General features: G+C 28.2%; 1 protein-coding gene across 5 annotated transcripts in view; it reads right to left on the bottom strand.

Annotated features, from left to right (window-relative positions):
• The window catches only part of nrv3 (sodium/potassium-transporting ATPase subunit nervana 3), an 87,524-nt gene extending 60,465 nt beyond the window's left edge, over positions 1-27,059 (bottom strand). For 2 of the 5 annotated variants that reach the window (XM_075293288.1, XM_075293292.1), the window contains exons 1-2: positions 26,915-27,059; positions 17,033-17,613 (exon numbers count right to left, since the gene is read on the bottom strand). In XM_075293288.1, the coding sequence (XP_075149403.1) occupies positions 17,033-17,162 (130 nt within the window). In that variant the 5' untranslated portion in view covers positions 17,163-17,613; positions 26,915-27,059. Of the gene's footprint in view, positions 1-17,032; positions 17,614-18,087; positions 18,265-26,823 lie in introns of those variants that run through there. The other 3 variants (XM_075293289.1, XM_075293291.1, XM_075293290.1) reach the window with 3 other exon arrangements.
• Positions 27,060-27,452: the final 393 nt, after the last annotated feature.

Here is a 27,452-nt window from a genome sequence, read left to right as displayed (position 1 = left end):
ATATTATCAAAATTTTATTACCATATAAAATTTTGTTAAAATTTTATTACCATAGAAAAATTAAAAAGTTTTGTTAAAATGTTATTTCTATAGAAAATTTTGTCAAAATTTTATTTCTATAGAAAATTTTCTCAAAATTTTATTTCTATAGAAAATTTTCTCAAAATTTTATTTCTATAGAAAATTTTGTCAAAATTTTATTTCTATAGAACATTTTGTCAAAATTTCATTACTATAGAAAATTTTGTCAAAATTTTAGTTCTATGTAAAATTTTCCCAAAATTTTATTTCTATGTAAAATTTTCTCAAAATTTTAATTCCACAGAAAATTTATGAAGTACCTCTTAGTTGGAGAGGAATATTGGGAAAAATCTACTAGCCACCGTGGTGCAATGGTTAGCATGCCCGCCTTGCATATACAAGGTCGTGGGTTCGATTCCTGCTTCGACCGAACACCAAAAAGTTTTTCAGCGGTGGATTATCCCACCTCAGAAATGCTGGTGACATTTCTGAGGGTTTCAAAACTTCTCTAAGTGGTTTCACTGCAATGTGGAACGCCGTTCGGACTCGGCTATAAAAAGGAGGCCTTGTCATTGAGCTTAACATGGAATCGAGCAGCACTCAGTGATAAGAGAGAAGTTCACCAATGTGGTATCACAATGGACTGAATAGTCTAAGTGAGCCTGATACATCGGGATGCCACCTAACCTAACCTAACCTACTAAAACATCAATAATACTACCAATCTACAGTAAAAATCTAACATTTTTAGTAGAATTCTACCAACTGTGGCAACCGTGTTAGGATGTCCCAAACAGCTGTCATCAGCTGTTTTTGGTGTTTCGGTGGATCGAAAATATTTGTTTCGGATATGAGAAATTGGCTGCAGGACCCCGTTTTTTTTTTTTAATGATTAGCCCCGGCTTTTCATACTCCGATTAGTAAGTAACCACAGGATAAAATACCGATTAGTAAAATTTTGTTTGTGATCAGCTGTTTCATCGATTAATAACAACAAGACTTTGAAAAACCAGCCTTACGACTGTGATAACAATTACGTCTTGCAAAATTATAAACAATCTACATTGAAGAATTCTATCAAATAACCATCACAAACAATGAGTAGCATATAGAAAATCCACATAAAAAAGTCTTGTTAATTCTTTTGAAGTGAAAATATTTAAAAGCTGTCGCTTTTTTTATGTGAATACCCCTACCGTTTTGCATTTTGTGAATGAATTATTGTTATTGTTGACAAAATCATAAAAAAGATACATTTCAATTACACAGTATTGCGAATGAACATGAGATGTACATTCATTCGTAAATGCTTTGATGACTCTTTCATTGCTCTTCTACAGTTGCTGTTGCCACCACAACCACCACCACCACTAACGTCATCAATTATATAATTTTTCCTTGAGTGTTTTCAATTCTTAATGGTTTGGATATCCAATGAATGACTTGACATTTCAAAGTACGGTACAAAGTTGGCTACAAAAACATACTTCTTCTCTGATGGTATTAAGAAATTTATTTTGTTATTGTTTTGTTGGTGTTTTAAGCTCCATAGGGCTTTCAGTGTCTTCTTTTTCTGTGATAGTTACAATAGGGGATTATACACTTAGCAAAAATAATTTAGTATGATCATAGACCAAGATATAGACGTCTCAAGTCCATTCACAATTAAAAAATCACTCATTTGCAGACGTAAAAGTGTCATGTATTTCACGGTGTGCAGACAAACTACAGCGCTGTGAATGGACTTGAGAAGTCTATATCTTTCTTGGTCTACGCTATCATATAATTTAGGCATTCCTTCCCAGATTGAGGGCCAGTAACCATGTAACCAGCCATGAAGACAGTTTTTCAATCATTGAAAGAATTTTCTCAATCACCAACGTCAATTATAAAATTAATTGATCCAATTAAAAAATTATTTGTATTTTTTTGTAAATCACCTATATTGGTTTATTTACCTGCGTATTGCAGAGAAATTAACATTGCTGATTATTCACAATAACAACAACCGTTGTGAGTGTTGTATATTTATTAAGGAAATAAATTGGACTTTTCAATATTTTTATTGGTCATAATTCACAATAATATTATATTGTAATTCTAAGAAACTATTTTTTCCGGTCACATTCGATATAGTAACAATGATATGACTTATATACAGTGTTGCCAGTATTTTTTTGGCTCATGTCCCCAAATGATGATGTTTTCGTCCCCAAAAATCCGCAATTTAAATTTAAATTCCTCAAGAAAATCCAATTTTTTGAAAAAAAAAGCAAAATGCTCAGTAATAATAATTCAGTAAGCTGCAATAAGATCAAGATTTCGAACCACAACACCAAGAGACTGGTGATCGTCTTCCAGATGCTGGAGATATGAAAATGGGAGTTCGCAGTTCCCTGTATTTATGAATGAATATAGAACAAATTTTTGAGAAAATTTTCTATATAGAAAACATTTTAACAAAATGTTCTATATAGAAATAACATTTTGACAAAATTTTCTATAGAGATAAAATTTTGACAAAATTTTCTGTAGAAGTAAAATTTTGATAAAACTTTCTATAGAAATAAAATTTTGATAAAATCTTCTATAGAATAAAATTTTTGACAAAAATTTCGATAGGAACAAAATTTTTGACAAAAATTTTTATAAAATAAAATTTTGACAAAATTTTCTATAGAAATAAAATTTTGACAAAATTTTCTATAGAAATAAAAAAATTGAGTATGAAATTGGAAATTTTCTATAGAAATAAAATTTTGAGAAAATTGTCTATAGAAATAAAATTTTGAGAAAATTTTCTATAGAAATAATAATTTGAGAAAATTTTCTATAGAATAAAATTTTGACAAAATTTTTATAAAATAAAATTGTGACTATAGAATAACTATAGAAATACATTTTTAAGAAAATTTTTTATAGAAATAAAAAAATGGAGTATGAAAATGGAAATTTTCTATAGAAATAAAATTTTGAGAAAATAAAATTTTGAGAAAATTTTCTATAGAAATAAAAATTTGAGAAAATTTTCTATAAAAATAAATTTTTATAGAAATAAAAAAATGGAATAGAAATAAATTTTTAAGAAAATTTTCTATAGAAATAAAATTTTGAGAAAATTTTCTATAGTAATAAAATTTTGAGAAAATTTTCTATAAAAATAAATTTTTTAAGAAAAATTTTTATAGAAATAAAAAAATGGATTATGAAATTGGAAATTTTCTATAGAAATAAAATTTTGAGAAAATTGTCTATAGAAATAAAATTTTGAGAAAATTTTCTATAGAAATAAAAATTGGAGAAAATTTCCTATACAAATAAAATTTTGACAAAATTTTCTATAGCAATAAAATTTTGACAAAATTTTTATAGATATAAAATTTTGACAAAATTTTCTATAGAAATAAAATTTTGACAAAATTTTCTATAGAAATAAAATTGTGACAAAATTTTCTATAGAAATAAAATTTTGACAAAATTTTCTATAGAAATAAAATTGTGACAACATTTTCTATAGAAATAAAATTTTGATAACATTTTCTATAGAAATAAAATTTTGACAAAATTTTCTATAGAAATAAAATTGTGACAAAATTTTCCATAGAAATAAAATTTTGGCAAAATTTTCTATAGAAAGAAAATTTTGACAAAATTTTCTATCGAAATAAAATTGTGACAAAATTTTCTATAGAAATAAAATTTTCTATATAGAAAAAAAAATTGACAAAATTTTCTATAGAAATAAAATATTGACAAAATTTTCTATAGAAATAAAATTTTGACAAAATTTTCTATAGAAATAAAATGTTGACAAAATTTTTATAAAATAAAATTTTGGCAAAATAGAAATAAATTTTTAAGAAAATTTTTTTATAGAAATAAAAAATTTTTATAAAATAAAATTTTGGCAAAATAGAAATAAATTTTTAAGAGAATTTTTTTATAGAAATAAAAAAATTTTACTAACCAGTAATTTATCCTATGGAATATGAAATTGGAAATTTTCTATAGTAATAAAATTTTGAGAAAATTTTCTATAGAAATAAAATTTTGACAACATTTTCTATAGAAATAACATTTTGACATTTTCTATAGAAATAAAATTTTGACATTTTCTATAGAAATAAAATTGTGACAAAATTTTCCATAGAAATAAAATGTTTACAAAATTTTTTACAGGAATAAAGTTTTGACAAAATTTTCTATAGAAATAAAATTTTAACAAAATTTGTATAGAAATAAAATTTTGACAAAATTTTTATAGATATAAAATTTTGAGAAATTTTTCTATAGAAATAAAATTTTGACATTTTCTATGGAAATAAAATTTTGACAACATTTTCTATAGAAATAAAATTTTGACAAAATTTTCTATAGAAATAAAATTTTAACAAAATTTTCTATAGAAATAAAATTTTGACAACATTTTCTATAGAAATAAAATTGTGACAAAATTTTCCATAGAAATAAAATTTTGACAAAATTTTCTACAGAAATAAAATTTTGACAACATTTTCTATAAAAATAAAATTTTGACAAAATTTTCTATAGAAATAAAATTTTGACAAAATTTTCCATATAAATAAAATTTTGGCAAAATTTTCTATAGAAATAAAATTTTGACAAAATTTGTATAGAAATAAATTGTGACAAAATTTTCCATAGAAATAAAATTTTGACAAAATTTATATAGAAATAAAAATTTGGAAACATTTTTATAGAAATAAAGTTTTGACAAAATTTTCTATAGAAATAAAAATGTGACAAAATTTGCTATAGAAATAAAATTTTGTTAAAAAAGATTAAACCGATTTCTAGAAAATCGGTATAATTTAAATTAAAAACAATACATATATTCTCTACTAAATTGTGAAAAAATTCACAACATTCACAATAGATTGCTATTGTGACTTGAGGATAAGCCCTTTGTTAAAAATTAATTTTACCAATGAAAAACGATGTTATTTTTGTTTGTTAAAATGTTACTTCTACCAAAAGATTGGGGTTTTCTCTAAACGCCAACAAGAGTATTCCAAGTTTTTTATAATATAGTAACATATTACATTACTGTCTATATATGAAATATTATAATATTAAGTAATTTTAATTTATTTATTATTTACTTATAAGTTAATCGATTGTATTCATGTACATCCTTACTCATATACATATCCTACTGTCATAGTTTCTTATAAAGGCTGAATAAAGTTGAAAATGCCAAAGAGGAAATCTTAAATTGCGTAAAAGCCAATCATGTTTTTTTATAAATAAAATGAACTTTACCAATGAAATGTCAGAGAGTATTGATTTCCTACCAGAAGAGATGCGATATACGTATGAACATATGCATATATTGACATCCAATTGACAGTGTAGGCTTTCGAACTTGACAGTTGATAAATGAGATGGCCACGTGGCTATAGTGACAGAATATGATGCATATTTAAAAAAATGTTTATATATATATTTGGTTATAGTATTAATTTTGTTCAACTACTAGATAATATTTTCATATTAAAAAAGAAAAGTATTAATTATAATAATTTCAATCTAATAATTTGAAGTTTTTCAACCTGTACAACTTAGTTGTGCACTTTAAATAAATTCTAAATTGCTGTTATGAAACTAAATTTTTCCTATGAAAAACAAAATAATTGCATAGGAAAGTTTGAAACAAATAACTACTAGTTTATCACATAAACTCCTCAAATTTAACTACATGCTGATTAGTTCACAGAATTTGGAATTTTCAATAGAAAAGTGTAATAAAAAAGCACTTGGATACATGTTAGATGATATAGATTTCAGTTTATTTTGTTGATAATTCACCATAAAGTACACTAAAGGATAATTTTAATTTGACAATAGCTAGTCTAGTAGTTCAAGCAATTATAATCTTGACTAACTTTTAAAATTTCTCACACAAAACCGATTTATCCAGGGCAAGAATAAAAATATGGTAACTCGATAGTCAGCTGTTTGAAAACATTCACAATAACATATGAACTTAACAAATAATTTTGTATAGCACTATAATAAAATACAAAATTAATCCACTACATAAAGAACAAACATGTGCAACACTGACAATGGGCTGTTTAAATAAAATCATACACAGAAAAAATATTATTTGATCCAAATATAACTGAAATTTCGTCAATCACAGAAATTATAGCATCAGTTCCCAATATCATTTAAAAAAAAAATTTGCGATTGATTTTTATTTTAATTCATCAATAAAATTTTTATTGAACATTTTTAAAAATTCAATATTTTTATTTACACTAATGGCTATTGTGAATTGAAAAAAAAAACGTAACTATATATAAAATTTAAACTATAAATCTTGTAACCAGTACTAAAGGATAATAGGCAGTGAAATTCGTAATTTTTTATCCTTCAGTTTCATCTTATTGTCTGAGATATTCACAATAAGCTATTATTGTGAATTGAGAAAAGGCAACTACATCAAAATTCAACCTGGAAATGTTGTACACATAAAAAAATATTTTGCGAAATTAATTGATCCAATTAACTGTTAATTGAAATGTCTTTAATCACAGAAATTATAGTATCAATTAAAAAATTAATTGAAAGTCAATTAATAAATTAATTGACTTTAAAAAATTAAATTTTTATTGAAATTCCTTTAATCACGATACGTATAATATCACACAGAAAAAAATATCACCAAAATATTTCCAATTAAAAAGTTGATTGAAGTTGAAAAAATTTTCAATTAATAAATTAATTGATACAATTAACTTTTTAATCAAGATAGAAGCATTAAGTTAATAAAGCCAATGATTGAAAATTTTAATATTTTTAATTAAAAATTTAATTGATACAATTAACTTTTTTGTCAAACTTGGAAGACTAAGTCAGTTTAAAAACGAGATGACAATTTTTTAATTTTTAAATAAAAACAATCAATTTAATCAAACTAAAAACAAAAGTTAGATTAGAAAGTAACTGAAAATAGTTACGCTTTTAATTCAAAAAAATAATTAAGTTTTGCAATCAACATCAATTAAATTTGTAATTAAATCAATTAATTAATTAATACATTTTTAATTCAAAATATTAATTAAGTTTTGCAATCAACATCAATTAAATTTTTAGTTCTTTACTAAAAAGAAGTCTGGCAGAAGCCTGTGCAAAAATCATAAAATTATGTACCGAGTTCCCATTTACGGACAACCCTCTACTTTCAATTTAAGAAAACAAAAAAACGGACAAAAGGGAACCCTCTCCCCACCTTCGCTCCACTCCGACCTGATATCGGACTATCACGTATCCTATATTAATTTCGCAACTACTCAATGGTCCCTATAAATTCTATCGAAGTAAATCGACAAAGTTTATTTCAATTTTCCCCAACCCCCCAACCAGATATCGAAAAATCATATACTAATTTAAAAGTCATGTATAAATTTGATCACCTCCTCCCACGTTCCCTGTAAATTTCAAGTAGATCGGCGATGTTTAAATTTTGCTCTATTGTTTTAAAGGGACGTCAATTCCCCGATACAATATCGACAAACACCGTAGTGAATAGCACCCCTAACCTTCCCTGAAAATTATTGAAACTTTCCTTCAAGTGTGGGGCAAGGAAGGTTGCCTCTTCGTTCATAACCTTCCCCCACTGCTTTTGTAAATTTCAATAAAACTAATTTTTTTTGCAGTTTTAGAGGAGGACCTCCTCCCCGACCAAATGTCGAAAAGCGTATCTTTTGTAAATGTCCCAGAAAATGTCAAGCAAATTATAAGCCTAAAGGGGCGGCCTCTCTTCCGTCCAAATATCACAAAATCAGGTATCAACTATTACGGTTGACGGAGGTTACGATCTCTCCCCAGTCCTCTGTAAATTTCAAGTAACTCGGTAAAGTTTAATTGTTTCTCTGTATGTACTTAAGAGAAACGGATGTCTCCCTATGCCCTTTTATTTTTATTAAAAAATCAGGAACCTGATATGAATTGCATAACCCATTTTTTCCGTAAAATTTCAGTCGGGGGAGTTTAGTTTTGTTTGAACTTTCAAAAAAAAAAATCGGGCAAAGGGGTGGTCCCCCTCCCCGACCAAATATCGAAAAATAATGTAGCGGATTTTTGTCTACATGCCAACCCCAACATTCAAATCGCATAATTTTGTTCCAAGTTTCAAAAAGTCGGGCAAGGGAGATGTCCCCCTCCCCATCCATATTAATTCCATAACCTCACCACATGTTCTCTGTAAATCTCAGATAATTTAGAGAATTTTAGTTTTTTCACTGTACTTTAAAAAAAGTCGAACAAAGGGGAGGCCCCCCTCCACCACCAAATATCGAAATAAAAAGTAGCGGATCTTTGTCAAGATGCCAACCCCAATCTTTAACGAAAATTTCAACCAAATCGGTCAACTTTGGTCCAATTTTCAAAAAGTCCGACAAAGGGGAGGTCCCCCTACGCGACCAGGTGTCAAAAAATGAGGTACCTTCGATCTCTGAAAGTTTCAAGTAAATCGGTTCAGCCGTTTCGGAGCCAACTCGGAACATTCAAACAAACAAACAAATAAACAAACATAGATTGAATTTTATATATATAGATTTTTGCATAATTTTGTATCTATACAAAATTATGTTTTAAAGTTTATTTCCGTACAAAATTTTGGCAAAATTTTATTTCTACATAAAATTTTGTTAAAATTTTATTTCTATAGACAATTTTGAAAATGTTATCCCTTTGACGAAAATAGACCAAAATCAATCAAATTCCATTTGGTCCGACCATCGGACCAAATTTAAAAATTAAATTTTTTTTGGACCAATTTTGGTCCGATCGTACCAAAATGGCAACCCTGACTTCAAATTAAGATTTTTCCAATTTTAAAAATATAGATGATTTTTTCCTGTGCATGTTTGGTATATGACACAAAGGTCAGCATTTCCAATAAGTCCTTCTTGTGGCGCCAGAAAAATTACCTCAAACTTTAGGCCCCCATCCCTGAGGAAATCAAACATTTCCTATGACTAATAGTAGCAGTTTAATGAACATATCGTGTTCAAGTGTAATCAGAAGTGTGTTTAACACATTTTTTTCAAAACGAAAAATATATATATGTATATAGATTGTTCAATATGTATTGTTTTTAGTTTCTATGAATGTCTACTACTGTTCTGGAGGGGGAGAGATTGTAATGACAATACTTAATGATTTCGGGTAAGGGAGGAATAGAAAGGGCCTGGTTTTTTGTTGTTAACTGGGGTTGCCTTTTCTACAGCCATAATAATAATAAAATAAAAAAAATCTAATAACTTCGTTTGTGAGTAAAAATAAAATACTGTCATTTGCTTTGAAAACATTGAAGAAATAAAGCAGTAAAGATTGATGATATGCATATAGACGGAAACAAATAAGAATGGAAAGATCCCATCTACTTGGTTCATATCGTTTTTGGTTGGCTATATTAGGGTGGCTTATAAATATAAAGTTTCCTTCTTTATGGGGGGAGACTCGCTATTTCATATTTCGTCATATTTATTTACATAGACATTTTGTTTTGGAACAAAAGTAAACATTTTGTTTTGTTAGTATACTCACGCAATTGAATGAGATATTAGTTTGCTACTTCCCTAGGTTTTTATGATGATGAACTATGAGGCCAAAATTTTGTGCATTTGCTGTCTACATTTTCCCTCCTCCTACTACTCGCAATGGATTTTAATGTTAAGTCTATGGGGGTATGACCATAGGAAACGTGCCTTCTCATTTAAATATCGATAATTTAATGACTAACTATAAATTACTAATCAATATGATTTATAGTACAAGTTGGCCTCATCGTAAATGGTCAAATGAAAAAAAAAAACGGAAAATGGGAATTACTGTCCGAGGCACGTTTTTATTTTTTTTTGGGCAACATTGTTTGCTTTTTTTTCTAACAGAAGGCGAAAAGATATAGTCGAGATTCTGTAATCTTTAAATTCGACTAATCGAATTTAAATACACAGAAAAAAATTTCACGAACAATTTTCCAATTAAAGTCTTAATTGAGTTTAAAACAAGTATATACGGCCAGACCGAATCTTATGTACCCTCCATCACGGATTGCGTAGAAACTTCTAAAGACGGTCATCCACAATTAAATTACTTGGGTTGCGGCCGATGGCAAGGCATCTTAAAAGTTCTTAACATCATTTTCTAAATTGTAAGTTAACCCATGCGGTATATATAGTAGACATAAGAAAGGTCGATTAAATACAGTTTGTCAAGAAAGTGTTTTGACAATGGGATAAAAATTATGTTTTGTTCCAAAATTAAATATAATGAAATTTAAAAAAAAATATTTTATTATGTATTTTGCAAAGTATACATACGTACACAGAATTAAAAATTTAATAAAATATTTAATATTTCAATTATTTCTAGAATTTGAAATATTTGGCAATGTCAAAAGACTTTCTTGACATACTGTACGTATATATTTAGTATATATAGGGAAGAAATATATAGGGAAGAAATAATTACGAGGTAATTATAGAGCCAGAATTGAAATATGGGGGTCGCTTTATATGGGGGCTATATACAATTATGAACACGAGTCTACCAAAAATGACAGATTTTTTACTAATTGGTAGAATTCTTGATGTTTTGGAAAATTTTGCACAATATTCCTCTTCAACTATGAAATGCTTCAAATATTTTCTATACAAATAACATTTTGAGAAAATTTTCTACAGAAATAAAATTCTGACAAAATTTTTTATAGAAATAAAATTTTGATAAAATTTCGTAAAGACATAAAATTTTGACAAAATTTAACAAAATTTTCTATAGAAATAAAATTTTGAAAAAAATTTCTATAGAAATAAAATGTTGACAAAATTTTCTATAGCAATAAAATTTTGACAAAATGTTCTATAGAAATAAAATTCTGACAAAATTTTCTAAAGAAATAAAATTCTGACAAAATTTTCTAAAGAAATAAAATTCTGACAAAATTTTCTATAGAAATAAAATTTTAACAAAATTTTCTACAGAAATAAAATTTTAACAAAATTTTCTATAGAAATAAAATTTTAACAAAATCTTCTATAGAAATAAAATTTTGACAAAATTTTCTATAGAAATAAAATTTTGACAAAATTTCGTAAAGACATATAATTTTGACAAAATTTTCTATAGAAATAAAATTTTAACAAAATGTTCTATAGAAATAAAATTTTAACAAAATCTTCTATAGAAATAAAATTTTGACAAAATTTTCTATAGGAATAAAATGTTAACAAAATTTTCTATAGAAATAAAATTTTGACAAAATTTTTATAGAAATAAAATTTTAACAAAATTTTCTATAGAACTAAAATTTTGACAAAATTTTCTATAGAAATAAAATTTTGACAAAATTTTCAATATGAATAAAATTTCGGCAAAATTTTCTATAGAAATAAAATTTCGACAAAATTTTCTATAGAAATAAAATTTTGACAAATTTTTCTATAGAAATAACATTGTGACAAAATTTTCTATAGAAATAAAATTTTGACAAAATTTTCTATAGAAATATAAAATTTTGACAACATTTTCTATGGCGATACAATTTTGGTAGATTATTTTTGGCTCGAGTGGCAATCGTGATTTTTCTGTGATTGGGGATCGGTTTCTTTGGGGGCTATATATAACTATAGATCGATACGGACCAAATTTGGCATGGTTGTTATCGGCCATACACTAGCGGAATGTACCAAATTTAAACCGGATCCGATGAATTTTGCTCCTTCAAGAGGCTCCGGAGGTCAAATATGGGGATCGGTTTTATATGGGGGCTATATATAATTATGAACCGATATGGACCAATTTGTGCATGGTTGTTAGCTATACGTAAAAGTGAACCGATAGGGCCGATTTATTTTAAAAATTACTTTTCCTTATTGTTTTTATTTTTAGAAAACAAATACAAAACAAAGTCTATAGGCAATTATTGCATTTTATAAATTCGAGGTTATTCTCTTCGAAAGAAAATACTCTTAACGAAAGAGAATTACAATTGTCTATAATTTTCCCCTTGAGAGGATTTTTTTTCTTGTTTCTTTGTATGTATATATATTGAAAATTCTGCAATTAAAAACAGAAATTGACAATAAACATACGATATTGCAATTACATTGCAATAAAAGGTGTTTGGGTAGTCAATAGAAACGTGTTTACAATATAATCTATTGCCAAGCCAGATAGCCAGCTAGTCAGCCCGCTTACTGGAATAGAATTTCTAATAGTTCTGGGAAGCAATATTCAATTGTGTATCGTTTTTGTTTTTGTTATTTATTAACTGAATGTAAATGCATAAATTAAATGAGATGTTCAGTCTGGAAAAAAGGAGATTAATAAGAAATGGATTAATTAATCAAATACTTGTGATGGGTAATCACGAGCACAAAAAGTAGGAAAATCCCTAATTCACGTGTTAGCAAACTATACTTATATACTTGAACCTAAGATTCTTGTTTTTATTGGCATGCAATTATATATTTCGAAAAAATTACAAAATTCAATTGAAAATGAATATCAATATTGTAATGGATGATAACAATAATTGTGGTTACAAGTTAATTTCTAAGAATGTATTTAATCAATAATAAGTAAGTTTGAAGTAATAAAAAAGAAATTGAAATAGCTGTCAAAAGTTTTCACACAAAAATTTCCCATGAATTTTCATAGAATTTTTCTGTAGCTTCTAAGTACCAATGTACAAGTTTTATATATATTATTTTATATTTTAAGCCTACTGCTAAGATCACATTTTCCTACGAAGAATTATTATACTCCATGTAAAAAAGGTTTGCGGGGAATCGCTGCGAAATCTTTGTTTTGAGTTTTTTTTTCGAACACATAGTCATGGAACTCTAAACTTTTTGCACGGAAAAATATACACCCACATTTTCTTTGCCTAATTTTAGACTGCACTCGTGTCCCTGAGCTAATTTCCAAGATGGCATCTCTGACACCTTTGTAGAACTTACACTAGCTTTCTTATTTTTATCGAGCAATTGCCCACGTATATTGGAATATATGCTTATGTATCGATCTTGCCGGTACTTCCCATCAAAATCTACAAATGAATATTCCGATGAATGAATCTACAAATGAATGAATAGTGTAACAACATTGCAAAAAAGGGGGCACAAAAATAAAAAAAGAAGAGATGGAGCAAAGAAGTCATTGCTTAAGAAAGTAATCCAACGGTAACACTGGGTACAGTTATATAAAGAAACCTGTGAGTATTGGACAAACAATATTACGAGTATATTTAAAATGTTTAATTTTCGTGTTGTCAATGTCAATAGTGAGTAAATTCTTCGCGTTTACCCGAAATTTTGAAAAAAAAATTCTATAGAAATAAAATTTTGACAAAATTTTCTATAGAAATAAAATTTTTACAAAATTTTCTTTAGAAATAAAATTTTGACAAAATTTTCTATAGAAATAAAATTTTGACAAAATTTTCTGTAGAAATAAAATTTCGACAAAATTTTCTATAGAAATAAAATTTCGACAAAATTTTCTATAGAAATAAAATTACGACAAAGTTTTCTATATATTCTATTTCTATTTTTAATTTTCGTGTTGTCAATGTCAATGGTGAGTAAATTCTCTCCTTTTATCCGAAATTATTACAAAATTTTCTACAGAAATAAAATTTTGACAAAATTTTCTATAGAAATAAATTTTGACAAAATTTTCTATAGAAATAAAATTTTCACAAAATTTTCTATAGAAATAAAATTTGGCCAAATTTTCTATAGAAATAAAATTTTGACAAAATTTTCTATAGAAATAAAATTTTTACAAAATTTTCGATAGAAATAAAATTTCGACAAAATTTTCTATAGATATACAATTTTGAGAACATTTTCTATAGACATACAATTTTGACAAAATTTTCTATAGAAATAAATTCTTGAGAAAATGTTCTACAAAAATAAAATTTTGACAAAATTTTTTTATAAAAATAAAATTTTGACAAAATTTTCTATTTTGACAACATTTTCTATAGAAATATAGAAATTTTGAAAAAATTTCCCAAAGAAATAAAATTTTGGCAAAATTTTCTATAGAAAGAAAATTTTGACAAAATTTTCTATAGAAATAAAATGTTGACAAAATTTTCTGGAGAAATAAAATTTTTACAAAATTTTCTAGAGAAATAAAATTTTGACAAAATTTTCTAGAGAAATAAAATTTTGACAAAATTTTCTATAGAAAAAAAGGTTGACAAAATTGCCTGGAGAAATTTTCTAGAGAGATAAAATTTTGTTAAATTTTTCTAGAGAAATAAAATTTTTGACAACATTTTCTATAGAAATATAGAAATTTTGACAAAATTTCCTAAAGAAATAAAATTTTGGCAAAATTTTCTATAAAAAAAAAATTTGGCAAAATTTTGTAGAGAAATAAAAGTTTGGTTATATTTTCAGGAGAAATAAAATTTTGACTAAATTTTCTAGAGAAATAAAATTTTGACAAAATTTTCTATAGAAAAAAAATGTAGACAAAATTTCCTGGAGAAATAAAATTTTGACAAAATTTTCTGGAGAAATAAAATTTTGTTAAATTTTTTTGAGAAATAAAATTTTAACTACATTTTCTAGAGAAATACAATTTTGAGAAAATTTCTATAAAAATAAAATTTTGACAAATTTTTCTATAGAAATATAGAAATTTTGACAAAATTTTCGATAGAAATAAAATTTCGACAAAATTTTCTATAGAAATAAAATTTTCTATAGAAATAAAATTTTGACAAAATTTCCTAAAGAAATAAAATTTTCTATAGAAATAAAAATTTGGCAAAATTTTCTATAGAAATAAAATTTTGGCAAAATTTTCTATAGAAATAAAATGTTGGCAAAATTGTCTATAGAAATACAATTTTGGCAAAATTTTCTCGAGAAATAAAATTTTGGATATATTTTCAGGAGAAATAAAATTTTGACTAAATTTTCTAGAGAAATAAAATTTTGACAAAATTTTCTATAGAAAAAAATGTTGACAAAATTTCCTGGAGAAATAAAATTTTGTTAAATTTTTCTAGAGAAATAAAATTTTGACTACACTTTCTAGAGAAATAAAATTTTTAGAAAATTTTCTATAAAAATAAAATTTTGACAACATTTTCTATACAAATAAAATTTGACAAAATTTTCTATAGGAACAAAATTGTGACAAAATGTTCTATTGAAATAAAATTTTGACAAAATTTTCTATACAAATAAAATTTGACAAAATTTTCTATAGGAATAAAATTTTGGCAAAATTTTCTATAGGAATATTTAAATCATTGTTTAAATCAATTCATCTTTAAATGTTTATTTTCAATTTCAGTACACATTTTATTGCAAAACCTATTACCCTTTCCCTCAGAAAAAAAGAGAAAGGAAATTTAGTTTTTCTTAATTTAATTATTTTTTGCTTACTTCAATGACATGAACTAAAAATTTTACTAAATTCAAAGTACACACAAAATAGTTCATATTTTTGTGTGTCTTCAAGATCTTATAGCGCTATAGAGATTTTAAAAAATTATTTGTAAAATCTCATTATTTTTAATAAAAACGAAAGAATTTCAAATTAACTGTTTACATTTTTTTTAGTTCCAAATGGGTTGCATACATTTAGGGATAACTTATTGGTATTAATCATACGCCACTTGGAAAAGCTTTTATATATGTAACTGCCGTTGGTAATATTACATAGTTCTACATATGAAAGTTCTAAAATATTTTTTTTACATCATTATATATTTCAGATAATTTTATTGTATTTTAAAGAATTTCCGTAACTTCTTTCGGTTTTAGTTTTTAAATATTCGTATAATTTATATTAACACTCGGGAAGATGATATTAACGCTTTTTGTACTATATGGCCAATAAAGAATCCAAATACAAAAAAATAGAATCGGGAAACACTCATTGATTAGGAAGAACTTCACCACTTTTGGTAACATAATGGACTGACTAGTTTAAGTGGGCCCAAAATAACGGCATGTTAATATACCTAATCGTAATGTATAGCCAGATACCTTATTTTTGTTCTGAGTGAAATTATTTTATATACACGGTTTTCATTCTACTAATTTATTTAGGAATAATTTATTTCAGGAATTATTTTTTTAACGTTTTTTTTTTATAAAAATTAAGATTCATATATCCCTTGTATCGCCAGTAAGGAGATATTACAAGTTTCATCATATGGGAAAAGTACTAACATATTTTTTATATATGAAGAAAATTTCAAATGGACTTTTAGATGTTGGGTGTAGTGTTGCTATAATTTTTATATTAATTACTTAAGTAATCTCCTTTTAGTTGGGAGTTACAAAACTACCTGAAAATTATACAAATTATTTTAAAGAAAAATTTCCTTCAGTTTTAATTCTTAAATATTCGTAAAACGAACCAAAAAAGTATTGCATAATTTTGGGGGTGATTATATTTAAAAAAGTATTAAAAATTGAAATAGAGGAACGACTTAAAACTGGCAGTAGCTTATTAGTTGCTTGCGTTTAATAATGGTTACCTCCATTATATAGGAGATCGAATTCATTTCATGGCAATAACAAGGACATGTTAACCATTAATAAAATTTTTTTTAATGGCGATTTCGATTGGGAAAAAGGTGCAACATTCTCGAAATTGATTGCAACATATCAAGAACACTGTCATAGATTTTGGATCCTTTATACCTCACAATATTATAAATTATCAATAACTTTACATTATCATTTGGGCGAAATGTCAATTAGGGAAAAAGTAGTGTAACACCAAGGCAACATATTTTTTGCGAATCGAAAACGCCCTAATAAGATTCTATTTTAAATAAATTATCTGCCTTCATTATAATAATTTGCATATTATTACTTTTCAAAAACTATAAACTCAACCTTTGATGATTATATAAAACATAAAGTATATATTCATATATATAATTTTTTATATGTATATAATTTATTTTATTTTATTTTTGTCTACTTACCCCAACTTCCACCTGTTCGTCCCAGACATTGGCTAGTGTCACTGTTCCACAGAAATTTCTTGAAGCCTTCCCATTTGCCCATTTTGGGAGGTGGCGCATAATATTGTTCAGCAATCTTTTTATCGGCCATTTTTGCGGTTGTGTGTGTGTGTTTTGTTGTTGTGGTTGTTGTTGTGGGTAGGTTATTAGATGCGTAAAGTTAGGTTAGTTAATGATCCTTATACGCAATTTTAGATTTTTGGTTTTTGTTGGAAGGTATTATTTTTTTGTTTTTGTTTTATTTAGTTTTTATAGTTGCTTATATATCCTTAAATATTCGTATAACAATTAATTATTGAATAATAATATTGTTGCGGTTGTAGTTGCAATGTCTTTTTAAATATCATAATCAACTGTATTGCAAAAACATATTGACTGAATTGTTTTTTGTTGTATTTTGGGGAATTTTACTTGGGTTGTTGTTTTTTGTTTTTTTTTTTTTTGAGTGTATGTCGTCGTTAGGTGAAAAGTTGAAATGATTTCTCTCTTTGCACTTTTTCGTCAATTTTTTCTTAATTTTTGGTTGAGTTTAATGATGACACCTATTGGGATAGAGATATAGAAAGAAGAAAAAAAATGTTTTTGGAAACATGAGATAAAGAGAAAAAATATTTTATAGGGAACGGGATGACAAGTTGGGAGTGGGCATTGTATTAAGGAAAGTGGGAGTTATACGGCCAATATACGTTTTTATTAGAACATCTGGTTGGATTTTTTTTTTCACAAAGTTCATAAAAGAATAATTATATATTGTTTCCTATTATTATGTTAATATTTTTTTTTGGTGAAATAGGCTTGGTGTTTAATCGTTTCATTTTCACTCAATTTTTTAATGTTTTTTTTTGCAAAAAAAAATCTTTAACACATTTTATTATACACAAGGACACTTTTATGGGGTTTCCTTTTTTTTCCTTTGAAAGCAATTTCTTGTTTATTGGTTTATTAATCACAGTTTTTTTTTTAATAAACTTCCTAAGATTTATTTTTATTTTTAATTTTTTTCATTTAAAAGTTACTTTTTTACTGCTGTCCCAACGTTAGTTCGGTGTTATGTAACCGAGCACACAAACCAAAAAGAAAAAAGTTTTTTTTTTCCAGTCAAGTATACGACGGCGTTCTCTTCTTCGATTCCGCTTTGAAATACCGAACGTCCGACCGACCGACCGATTATACTGTTATGTCTCACACAGCTATTCCTTGTTCTCAGCTAGTCTCTGTGATAAGTCTCTGGTAACTGTCGCAGTGTACTAAAGCACAGCATAAAATAAAAAAAATCCTCTCTGATGAAAGCTCTAGACAACTACTGTGGCGAATGAATAATATTCGGTTTAAGAGTATAACAGATTTCCCCTTTTTGTATATGTAAACAGCAACAAGAGATTATGAGAAATATAAGAGCGAGAGCGAAAGAGATAATTTGAGAGTGAGGGCTATTAACAGTATTTCCATAGTGTGAATGTAACAGTAATGGAGCTTGAAAGTATTTAGAGTAGTATTCACTCATATATATATGTATTAAAATGTTTTACAGAGATAATATAGAAGAGATAAAATGAGAAAAAAAGAGCCAAAGATAATCATCATAATGCGAGAAAGTAATGGTAAGACCAAACCAGACCAGACCAGAGAGAACCTATTGCTAGAAATTAAGTAGACATTTCAAAGGATTTAAATATAGGGAGTGCAATGATGACATATAGAACTTTTTGATACGTGTTTGCTTAATTCAAGACCTATACACGATTGGTTTTTTCTATTCCATTTTTAACTGTTGGTTGCTATAACGCTATAGCACGTAAAGATTATAATTGTCAATACGTTTTTTTTTTTTGTAAAGCAAATATCTATACGATTAGAGGGTGTGTGTGGTTTTGTATTTGTGGAGCCTCCAAATTATGAATCACTAGGCTACAAAAATATAGAGAATTTGTATATTTTATATGACATGAATATTTAGAAGCAAAAATGGCGCTAATTAAGGCCGAATAGAAGCTCGTATGTATAACTTCGATTATGGTATTTTGAGGATACCTGACTTAAAGTTTTTTTTTTTTTAATTTAAAGCAGGATGGCTTCCTGAAAAATTTCTGTATTTTAAAGAACCTGCATCTTTGCAATATATCAACAAAAGTATTCATGTAGAAATAAATGTCAGTTTAAAACAACCAAATTATAAAAAAAAAACATTAAACCAAAGATGCAAACTCCCCACCATAAGAATTAGGCTATTTTTAAAGCTTTCTTTATCTTCAATATCAATATCTTAGTGAATTTAAGATTATTTCTTGAAATAAAAATTTTTTTCTTTACTGTAAGGAAAAGAGAGAAACGCAAATTTCAAAAATTCGTGTCCTAATTTTGAAGAAAATTGTTTTTAAAACAAAGATAATGAACTTTCTTGATGATACTTTTTTTGGAAACAAGTAATTAAATTTTTTTATTAACATCAATGCGGTAGGGCTTATTAGAGCTAAAGGAAGAGCATCCAAAAGAGTATTATGATTTTTTTTAAATTATTTTTTTTTCAATTATTTTAATTAAAAATTAGTCCTTAGGTTAAAGTGGCAGCCCGATTAAGATTCAGGCTCACTTAGACTATTCAGTCCTTTATATTGTGTAAATTACGTGTCCCAAAATTTAGGTTGCATAATCTTTAATATTTTTTCAGTGTATAATCGGCACAGGAAGTGATAACTATTCTGTGCCATCCGCTGCTGAACATAGGAGTGGCAAGTGTGAAGTATGATTTCATCAGATACATATACATTGAAAAAAAAATATTTACGTGTTTAAGATATGCAATTTACAAATTATTAAAGACAAATATCTTTAAAATAATGAAATTTTTATTGAAATAATGTTTATAATCTATGCTTCAATTTTTTTTTATTAAATTTAGGACATAAATTTTGGAAATTTGCGTCCCTCCATTAAAGTCGTATGTCTTTGAGCTAAGGCAGATTTTCCTTAAAATAAAGAAACACATTTTTGATTTAAAGAAATTGTCCTAAAAATTACTTGAAATATTAAATATTTAGATTTAAGATAAAAACGCTTCAAATATAGGCTAAGACTTATTTTGAGGTTTTAGCGTCTTTGGTTAATTTTTTTTTTTTGGAATTAAGACTGGCATTTTATTTAATTTTATTGATTCCTGCTAGATTTAAAGCTAACAGGTTGATGATAAGTCCCCGGTCTGACACATAGATGGCGTCGCTAGTATTAAATGCATATTATTTTTATACAGTACCAACCTTCAAACGATTCGTGTCAAAATTTGACGTCTGTAACTCAATTAGTTTGTGAGATAGAGCGTCTTTTGTGAATCAACTTTTGTTATTGTGAAAAAAATGGGAAAAAAGGAATTTCGTGTTTTGATAAAATACTGTTTTCTGAAGGGAAAAAATACGACGGAAGCAAAAACTTGGCTTGATAATGAGTTTCCGGACTCTGCCCCAGGGAAATCAACAATAATTGAATGGTATGCAAAATTCAAGCGTGGTGAAATGAGCACGGAGGACGGTGAACGCAGTGAACGCCCGAACGAGGTGGTTACCGACGAAAACATCAAACAAATCCACAAAATGTTTTTGAATGACCGTAAAATGAAGTTGATCGGGATAGCAGAGGCCTTAAAGATATCAAAGGAACGTGTTGGTCATATCATTCATCATTTTTTGGATTTGCGGAATTTGGATATGCGGAATTTGGATATGCGGAAGCTCTGTGCAAAATGGGTGTCGCGCGAGCTCACATTTGACCAAAAACAACAACGTGTTGATAATTCTGAGCGGTATTTGCAGCTGTTAACTCGTAATACACCCAAGTTTTTCCGTCGATATGTGGCAATGGATGAACCATGGATCCATCACTATACTCTTGAGACCAATCAACAGTCGGCTGAGTGGACAGCGACCGGTGAACTGTCTCCGACGCGTGGAAAGATTCAAAAGTACGCTGGCAAAGTACTATCTTGAGAAGGGAAAAACCATCAACAGTGACTATTATATGGCATTATTGGAGCGTTTGAAGGTCGAAATCGCGACAAAACGGCCCCATATGAAGAAGAAAAAAGTGTTGTTCCACCAAGACAACGCACCGTGCCACAAGTCATTGAGAATGATGGCAAAAATTCATGAATTGGGCTTCGAATTGCTTCCCCACCCACCGTATTCTCCAGATCTGGCCCCCAGCGACTTTTTCTTGTTCTCAAACCTCAAAAGGATGCTCGCAGGGAAAAAATTTGGCTGCAATGAAGAGGTGATCGCCGAAACTGAGGCCTACTTTGAGGCAAAACCGAAGGAGTACTATCAAAAAGGTATCAAAAAATTTGAAGGTCGTTATAATCGTTGTATCGCTCTTGAAGGGAACTATGTTGAATAATAAAAACGAATTTTGACAAAAAAAATGTGTTTTTCTTTGTTAGACCGGGGACTTATCAGCCAACCTGTTATGGAACTAACATGGTAAATGCAACATATGACGCAAGCCAATTTCCTATCTTACTAAAGTTTATTGTCTTTGCTTAAGTGAAGGTCAAATTTTTGGATTCATGCAAAATTGGCATCACTGATTTGTCGCCTAATATTTTTAAATTAGCAAATACATTATGTACCCTCCACCATGGATTGCGTAGAAACTTGTACTGAAGACTGTCATCCACAATCGAATTACTTGAGTTGCGGTAACACTTGTCGATGGCAAGGTATCTTAAAACTTCCTAACACCGTAATATATACCACATAGCCCATACGTTGTATATATTAAACTAAAAAAGGCCGATTAAATACGTATATAATTAAGTTTAAAGTTTCTATAGAAATAAAATTTTGACAACACTTTCTATAGAAGTAAAATTTGAAAAAAATTTTCTATAGAAATAAAATTTTGACAAAATTTTCTATAGAAATAAAATTTCGACAAAATTTTCTATAGAAATAAAATTTTGACAAAATTTTCTATAGGAATAACATTTTGACAAAATTTTCTATAGAAATAAAATTTTGACAAAATTTTCTATAGGAATAACATTTTGACAATGTTTTCTATAAAAATAAAATTTTGGTAGATTATTTTTGGCTCGAGTGCAACCATGATTATGAACCGATAAGGACCAATTTTGGTGAGATTGGGGATCGCCTATATATAACTATAGACCGATATGGACCAATTTTGGCATGGTTATTAGCGGCCTTATACTAACACCACGTTGCAAATTTCAACCGGATCGAATGAATTTTGCTCCTCTAAGAGGGTCCGGAGATCAAATCTGGGGAACGGTTTATATGGGGGCTATATATAATTATGGACCGATATGGACCAATTCTTGCGTGTTTGTTAGAGACAATATACTAACGCCACGTTCCAAATTTCAACCGGACCGGATGAATTTTGCTCCTCTAAGAGGCTCCGGAGGTCAAATCTGGGGATCGGCTCATATGGGGGCTATATATAATTATGGACCGATATGGACCAATTTTTGCATGGTTGTCAGAGACCATATACTAACACCATGTACCAAATTTCAGCCGGATCGGATGAAATTTGCTTCTCTAAAAGGCTCCGGAGGTCAAATCTGGGGATCGGCTTATATGGGGGCCATATATAATTATGTACCGATGTGGACCAATTTTTGCATGGTTGTCAGAGACCATATACTAACACCATGTACCAAATTTCAGCCGGATCGGATGAAATTTGCTTCTCTTAGAGCAATCGCAAGCCAAATTTGGGGGTCCGTTTATATGGGGGCTATACGTAAAAATGGACCGATATGGCCCATTTTCAATACCATTCGACCTACATCAATAACAACTACTTGTGTCAAGTTTCAAGTCGATAGCTTGTTTCGTTCGGAAGTTAGCGTGATTTCAACAGACGGACGGACGGACGGATATGCTCAGATCGACTCAGAATTTCACCACGACCCAGAATATATGTACTTTTTGGGGACTTAGAGCAACATTTCGATGTGTTACAAACGGAATGACAAAGTTAATATACCCCCATCCTATGGTGGAGGGTATAAAAATGGAAAGAAAAAAGTATTTAAAACTGAAATTTAGAGGAGACTTGTGTCTTAACTAAATTCCCCGCTTAACTAAATTCCCCGCTTTTAGAATTGCTCCAAACATTATTATTTGAATATAAAATGTAATGAACTGAAATATTTGTAGTCTAGTTTAAATTGTTTCCTCTCTCTCTCTCTCTCTGTCATAGTTCCACTAGTTGATGTGATATTTTCCGTAATAAATGATGATGATATATGTAAGCGGATACAAATCAAAATTGTTGTCAATTTTTCATCCGGCTACATCTTTTGATTGTCATATATCCCTTTTGAGGAAAAACAATAATAGCCAAGTTGGTTTGTATATACGCTGAAAAAAAAAACTATTGATAAAATATTATAGATTATATAACTCAACAAATTTCTCCAAAAAAATAAATTTTGACCTAATTTAAGAATTGTATTTTTAAATTTCTGTGTGTTGTCAAATTGATTACGAGTATTTTTATACTTTTTTTCGAATTTTTTTTTATACCAACAATGGCTCTGAAGTTGTATTAGCTTAGCGTTCAATGTGACCTAAAGCAGATGAAAATTCGTACGATTCCCAAAAATAATAAGAATGAACTCCTTAAAATGGTCATGATATGGCGCCAATGATTTTTTGCTTTACTTTTACTTAATTTTTTCTTCAATGAGAGAATGTAATTTAGTAAATTGTAGTTAAAAATTATAATAGGTCATTATGTTTTACTTGTTTTCAATTACAATGATTTATTACATTGTGGAAGTCTCAAAAAGTGGAGTATAATTCAGTTCAATTTTCGCATGAGGTAATTCAGTTTTGCCATAGAACAGTTTATTTTTTTTTCTGTGCCCTAAAACATTAATGAAAGAACACAAATTTCAAAGACGGATATCTTAAATTGATAGTTTAGGTTAGGTGGCAGCCCGATGTATCAGGCTCACTTAGACTATTCAGTCTATTGTGATACCACATTGGTGAACTTCTCTCTTATCACTGAGTGCTGCCCGATTCCATGTTAAGCTTAATGACAAGGGACCTCCTTTTTATAGCCGAGTCCGAACGGCGTTCCACATTGCAGTGAAACCACTTAGAGAAGCTTTGAAACCCTCAGAAATGTAACCACCATTACTGAGGTGGGATAATCCACCGTTGAAAAACTTTTTGGTATTCGATCGAAGCAGGTATCGAACCCACGACCTTGTGTATGCAAGGCGGGCATGCTAACCATTGAACCACGGTGGCTCCCAAAAAAAATGATAGTTTACCTAATATTTGTTACTAAGTCTATAATTTTTTCAGTGTAGAGGTTGAAGTTTAGTTATAGCATAAACTTCTGTAAATAACACATGTCCCTTTTTTTGAAATATATAAAACAGAGTTCTTTTTTTAAAATATCCTTGAGTTATATTAATGTTACAATCTTTAATAAAATTTCAATTATTTGAATAAAAAAATGGCTGGCTTTATTTTTTTTAGTGAAAATATAAGTGAATTATTTTTGCAGGACATATTGTATTACAAATTTCTACACAGAAAAATATGTAGGATTTTTTTGTCAAACTGAAAACCATATTAATTTAAAAACTATTAATTTTGTAATCAATCCAAAAGTTAATTAAATAATTTAATCAAATTTATGATGTATCTAATAGAAATTAAAATTAGATGAAATTAATTAATTGATTTTTTTGTGAGAGAGCAATAAATATTTCCTTGTAAGGTGGTATACTCTATTTTAGAAAATATCTACTTTCAACGAATAATTTTGAAGTTCTTTGTAGATGACATTTAAAATTCCATGTAATTTTATTATAATTTTTTATTTTTTCTTGAATTTAAATTTTTTTATATTTTCCTTTTTTTTTAAAGAATCCATAAAAAGTATCTACAAAGCTTGAAGTTATATAAATACGGTGACCATCGCTGTCTATTGTATTTACAATAATTATCGATAGTAATATTTAGTTTTGTTATCGATGACAATACAAAGAAATAACCTAAAAACATGGGGCCAAATAAAGCAAAAGAAATAAATAACTTCAAGCAAAGAGAAAAAACTAAATCTTTATTGTAATTGCCTTCGTTTTACATGAAGACCACTAATACAAAGAACCAAAGAAATACCATCCATCTATATGCAGAATTATAAGACCCACATTCTAGTAACAAAAACAACGACAACAACAAAAACTTAAACACAGCAAAGAGTGTTGTAATCGAATTTATCCTACTGACACATATTGTAACAGCAGTAATTTTTGGAGACACTCCATATTTATGCTCTTTAGTTTATTCTCCATATGTGTATCAGATTCTGTTTTGTGTTCTCCCAATTGGCCTAAGCGAAAAACTTCATAGCCATATAGACAAAACTTGAAAAAAAAAACGCACACACAAACACACTGTCAAATATCCTCCCACCACCCTTGATTTATACAATACTCCACTTTACTCCGTTATCCTCTTTTTTCTCGACGAAGGCGACAATGTGGCGACGTCAAAAGGTTGCTCTACTACTCAAGGTACAAACACAACGAAGACGTTAACGACTTCGACGACAACAATATGGTGATGTTGAAATTATAGCCATGCGCAAAAAGAGTAAATTTAACGCTCATAATACGCGGTATACGATTGACAAAACACTCACACACACACACACATTCACATGTATAGAAGAGAGTATGAGGAAGAGGTTTTGCTTTTATAAAATGGTATTAAATTTTAAGCTATAGGATTTACTTATGCTGGGGAGAGCCTTTAATATACCACTATGGGAGTAAGTGGGATATATATATATGGATTGGTTCCTTTTCTTAATAATTTTTCGACACTTTTTCTATAATTTGTTTTTTTTTGTGAATTAAGTAATAAGAAATAGCTATAACTTTTTACTTGATGATTAAGTCAGAAAAACGTAACATCTGAAAAAGTCCTTGTACACATACACACAAGAAAATATGTGAATTAAAGAGATACCGACTGACATACGCACAGAAACACAAATGACAGGAATCAAAGAGAACAAGAGAGCTGGGTGCTGTGAGAAGAGAGGAGACCATCATTATTGTTACATACAAAAAGCGTTTGAGGGCAAAAAAGAACAATTGGAAAAAATTCTATCATAAAGCGAATGGAAAAAATGTGTTACAAAATCACTCTGTATCACTAAAATGGTTTGAGTAATATTCAGTTTTTTTTTTTATTGATTTGATTGGCGGCACAATGGAAAAAATAGACGAATATTAAGATGTCTCTAGTTTCATTTAGTGCCTTTAAAGAAGTAATAAATTATTTATCGATTTTTTTTATGGTTGTTTTTTTGCCTTTGAAATGTAACCTAAGGCGAAATAGTGTTACACAATAGATTTTAAGTCCATGGGTATAGGCTTAGTATACGATTTCCGTTTTTTTCTTTAAATAGTTTTCAAACTAGATTCAAGCTCTTATTGAGCTGTCCAAAAATGACTCTTCAATTTTTTTTTTTTGATGGAAATTTTTAGTATGTATATAAGTGTTACAAGGATATTTCTTCTATTCATTTTTCTCATTCACTTGTTTCAGCTGAGGAAGAAAAAATTCTTCCTCAGAAGATTTTTTCACAGAGCTTGAAAGTCCTGATGTTATCCTTCTATTCCTTCTGTTTGGGGATTTATTTTAACAAAAGCAAAAAGTTTTTATAAAAATGTTCACTCCATATCTATTTCACTATACATTTTTTTCACTTTTTTCTTTTCTTTCTTTGCCAGTTCTATAATTCTCTTGGAATATTATATTGGTATTAATCCGTATTCAAAATTTCTACCGTATGTCGTCCAGAGTTGAAACGCCAATGATAGTGTCTTTACTGCAACTGAAAGAGAAGTTTTTTTGTTTCGCCTTGCCTCCTCCGAACGAATCAATTCATATCACACACTATGCTCTATGTATGCGTTGTATTTTAGCAACCCAAGGGGGAGTGTGTATTTCTCGCCTCCCGACGACGTCGTCGTCGCCATCGTCATCATCATCGTATGTGTTCTAAAAAATAAACACGAAGAATTGTTCTAAACAATACTGGAAAAAAGTTATGATGTATGCATGAATGTTTGTAGCTTTAGAACTTCGTATAATAATTGGTATTCGATTCGATTAGAGCGCTGTGCAGCATATTTGGGTAAAGTGAGGAAAGAGCGTTGAGGGGACAAACTTTGTATTGATACACGCTACATTGTCCAATATGGTAGTTGAGTGTAAGCTTTTGTTTTGTTGTTATGAGAAGAAGAGCTTTGAAACGTTGCCATTGAATTCGAATGATGTACCGTTACAAAGTATACTTCTCACATATATAATGTGAGTGTTAG

Source organism: Haematobia irritans, chromosome 2 (genome assembly GCF_050003625.1).
Source record: "Haematobia irritans isolate KBUSLIRL chromosome 2, ASM5000362v1, whole genome shotgun sequence".
Taxonomy (NCBI): Eukaryota; Metazoa; Arthropoda; class Insecta; order Diptera; family Muscidae; genus Haematobia; species Haematobia irritans.
Note: the sequence above shows the minus strand (reverse complement) of the source record. Positions and strands in the feature narration are given on the sequence as shown.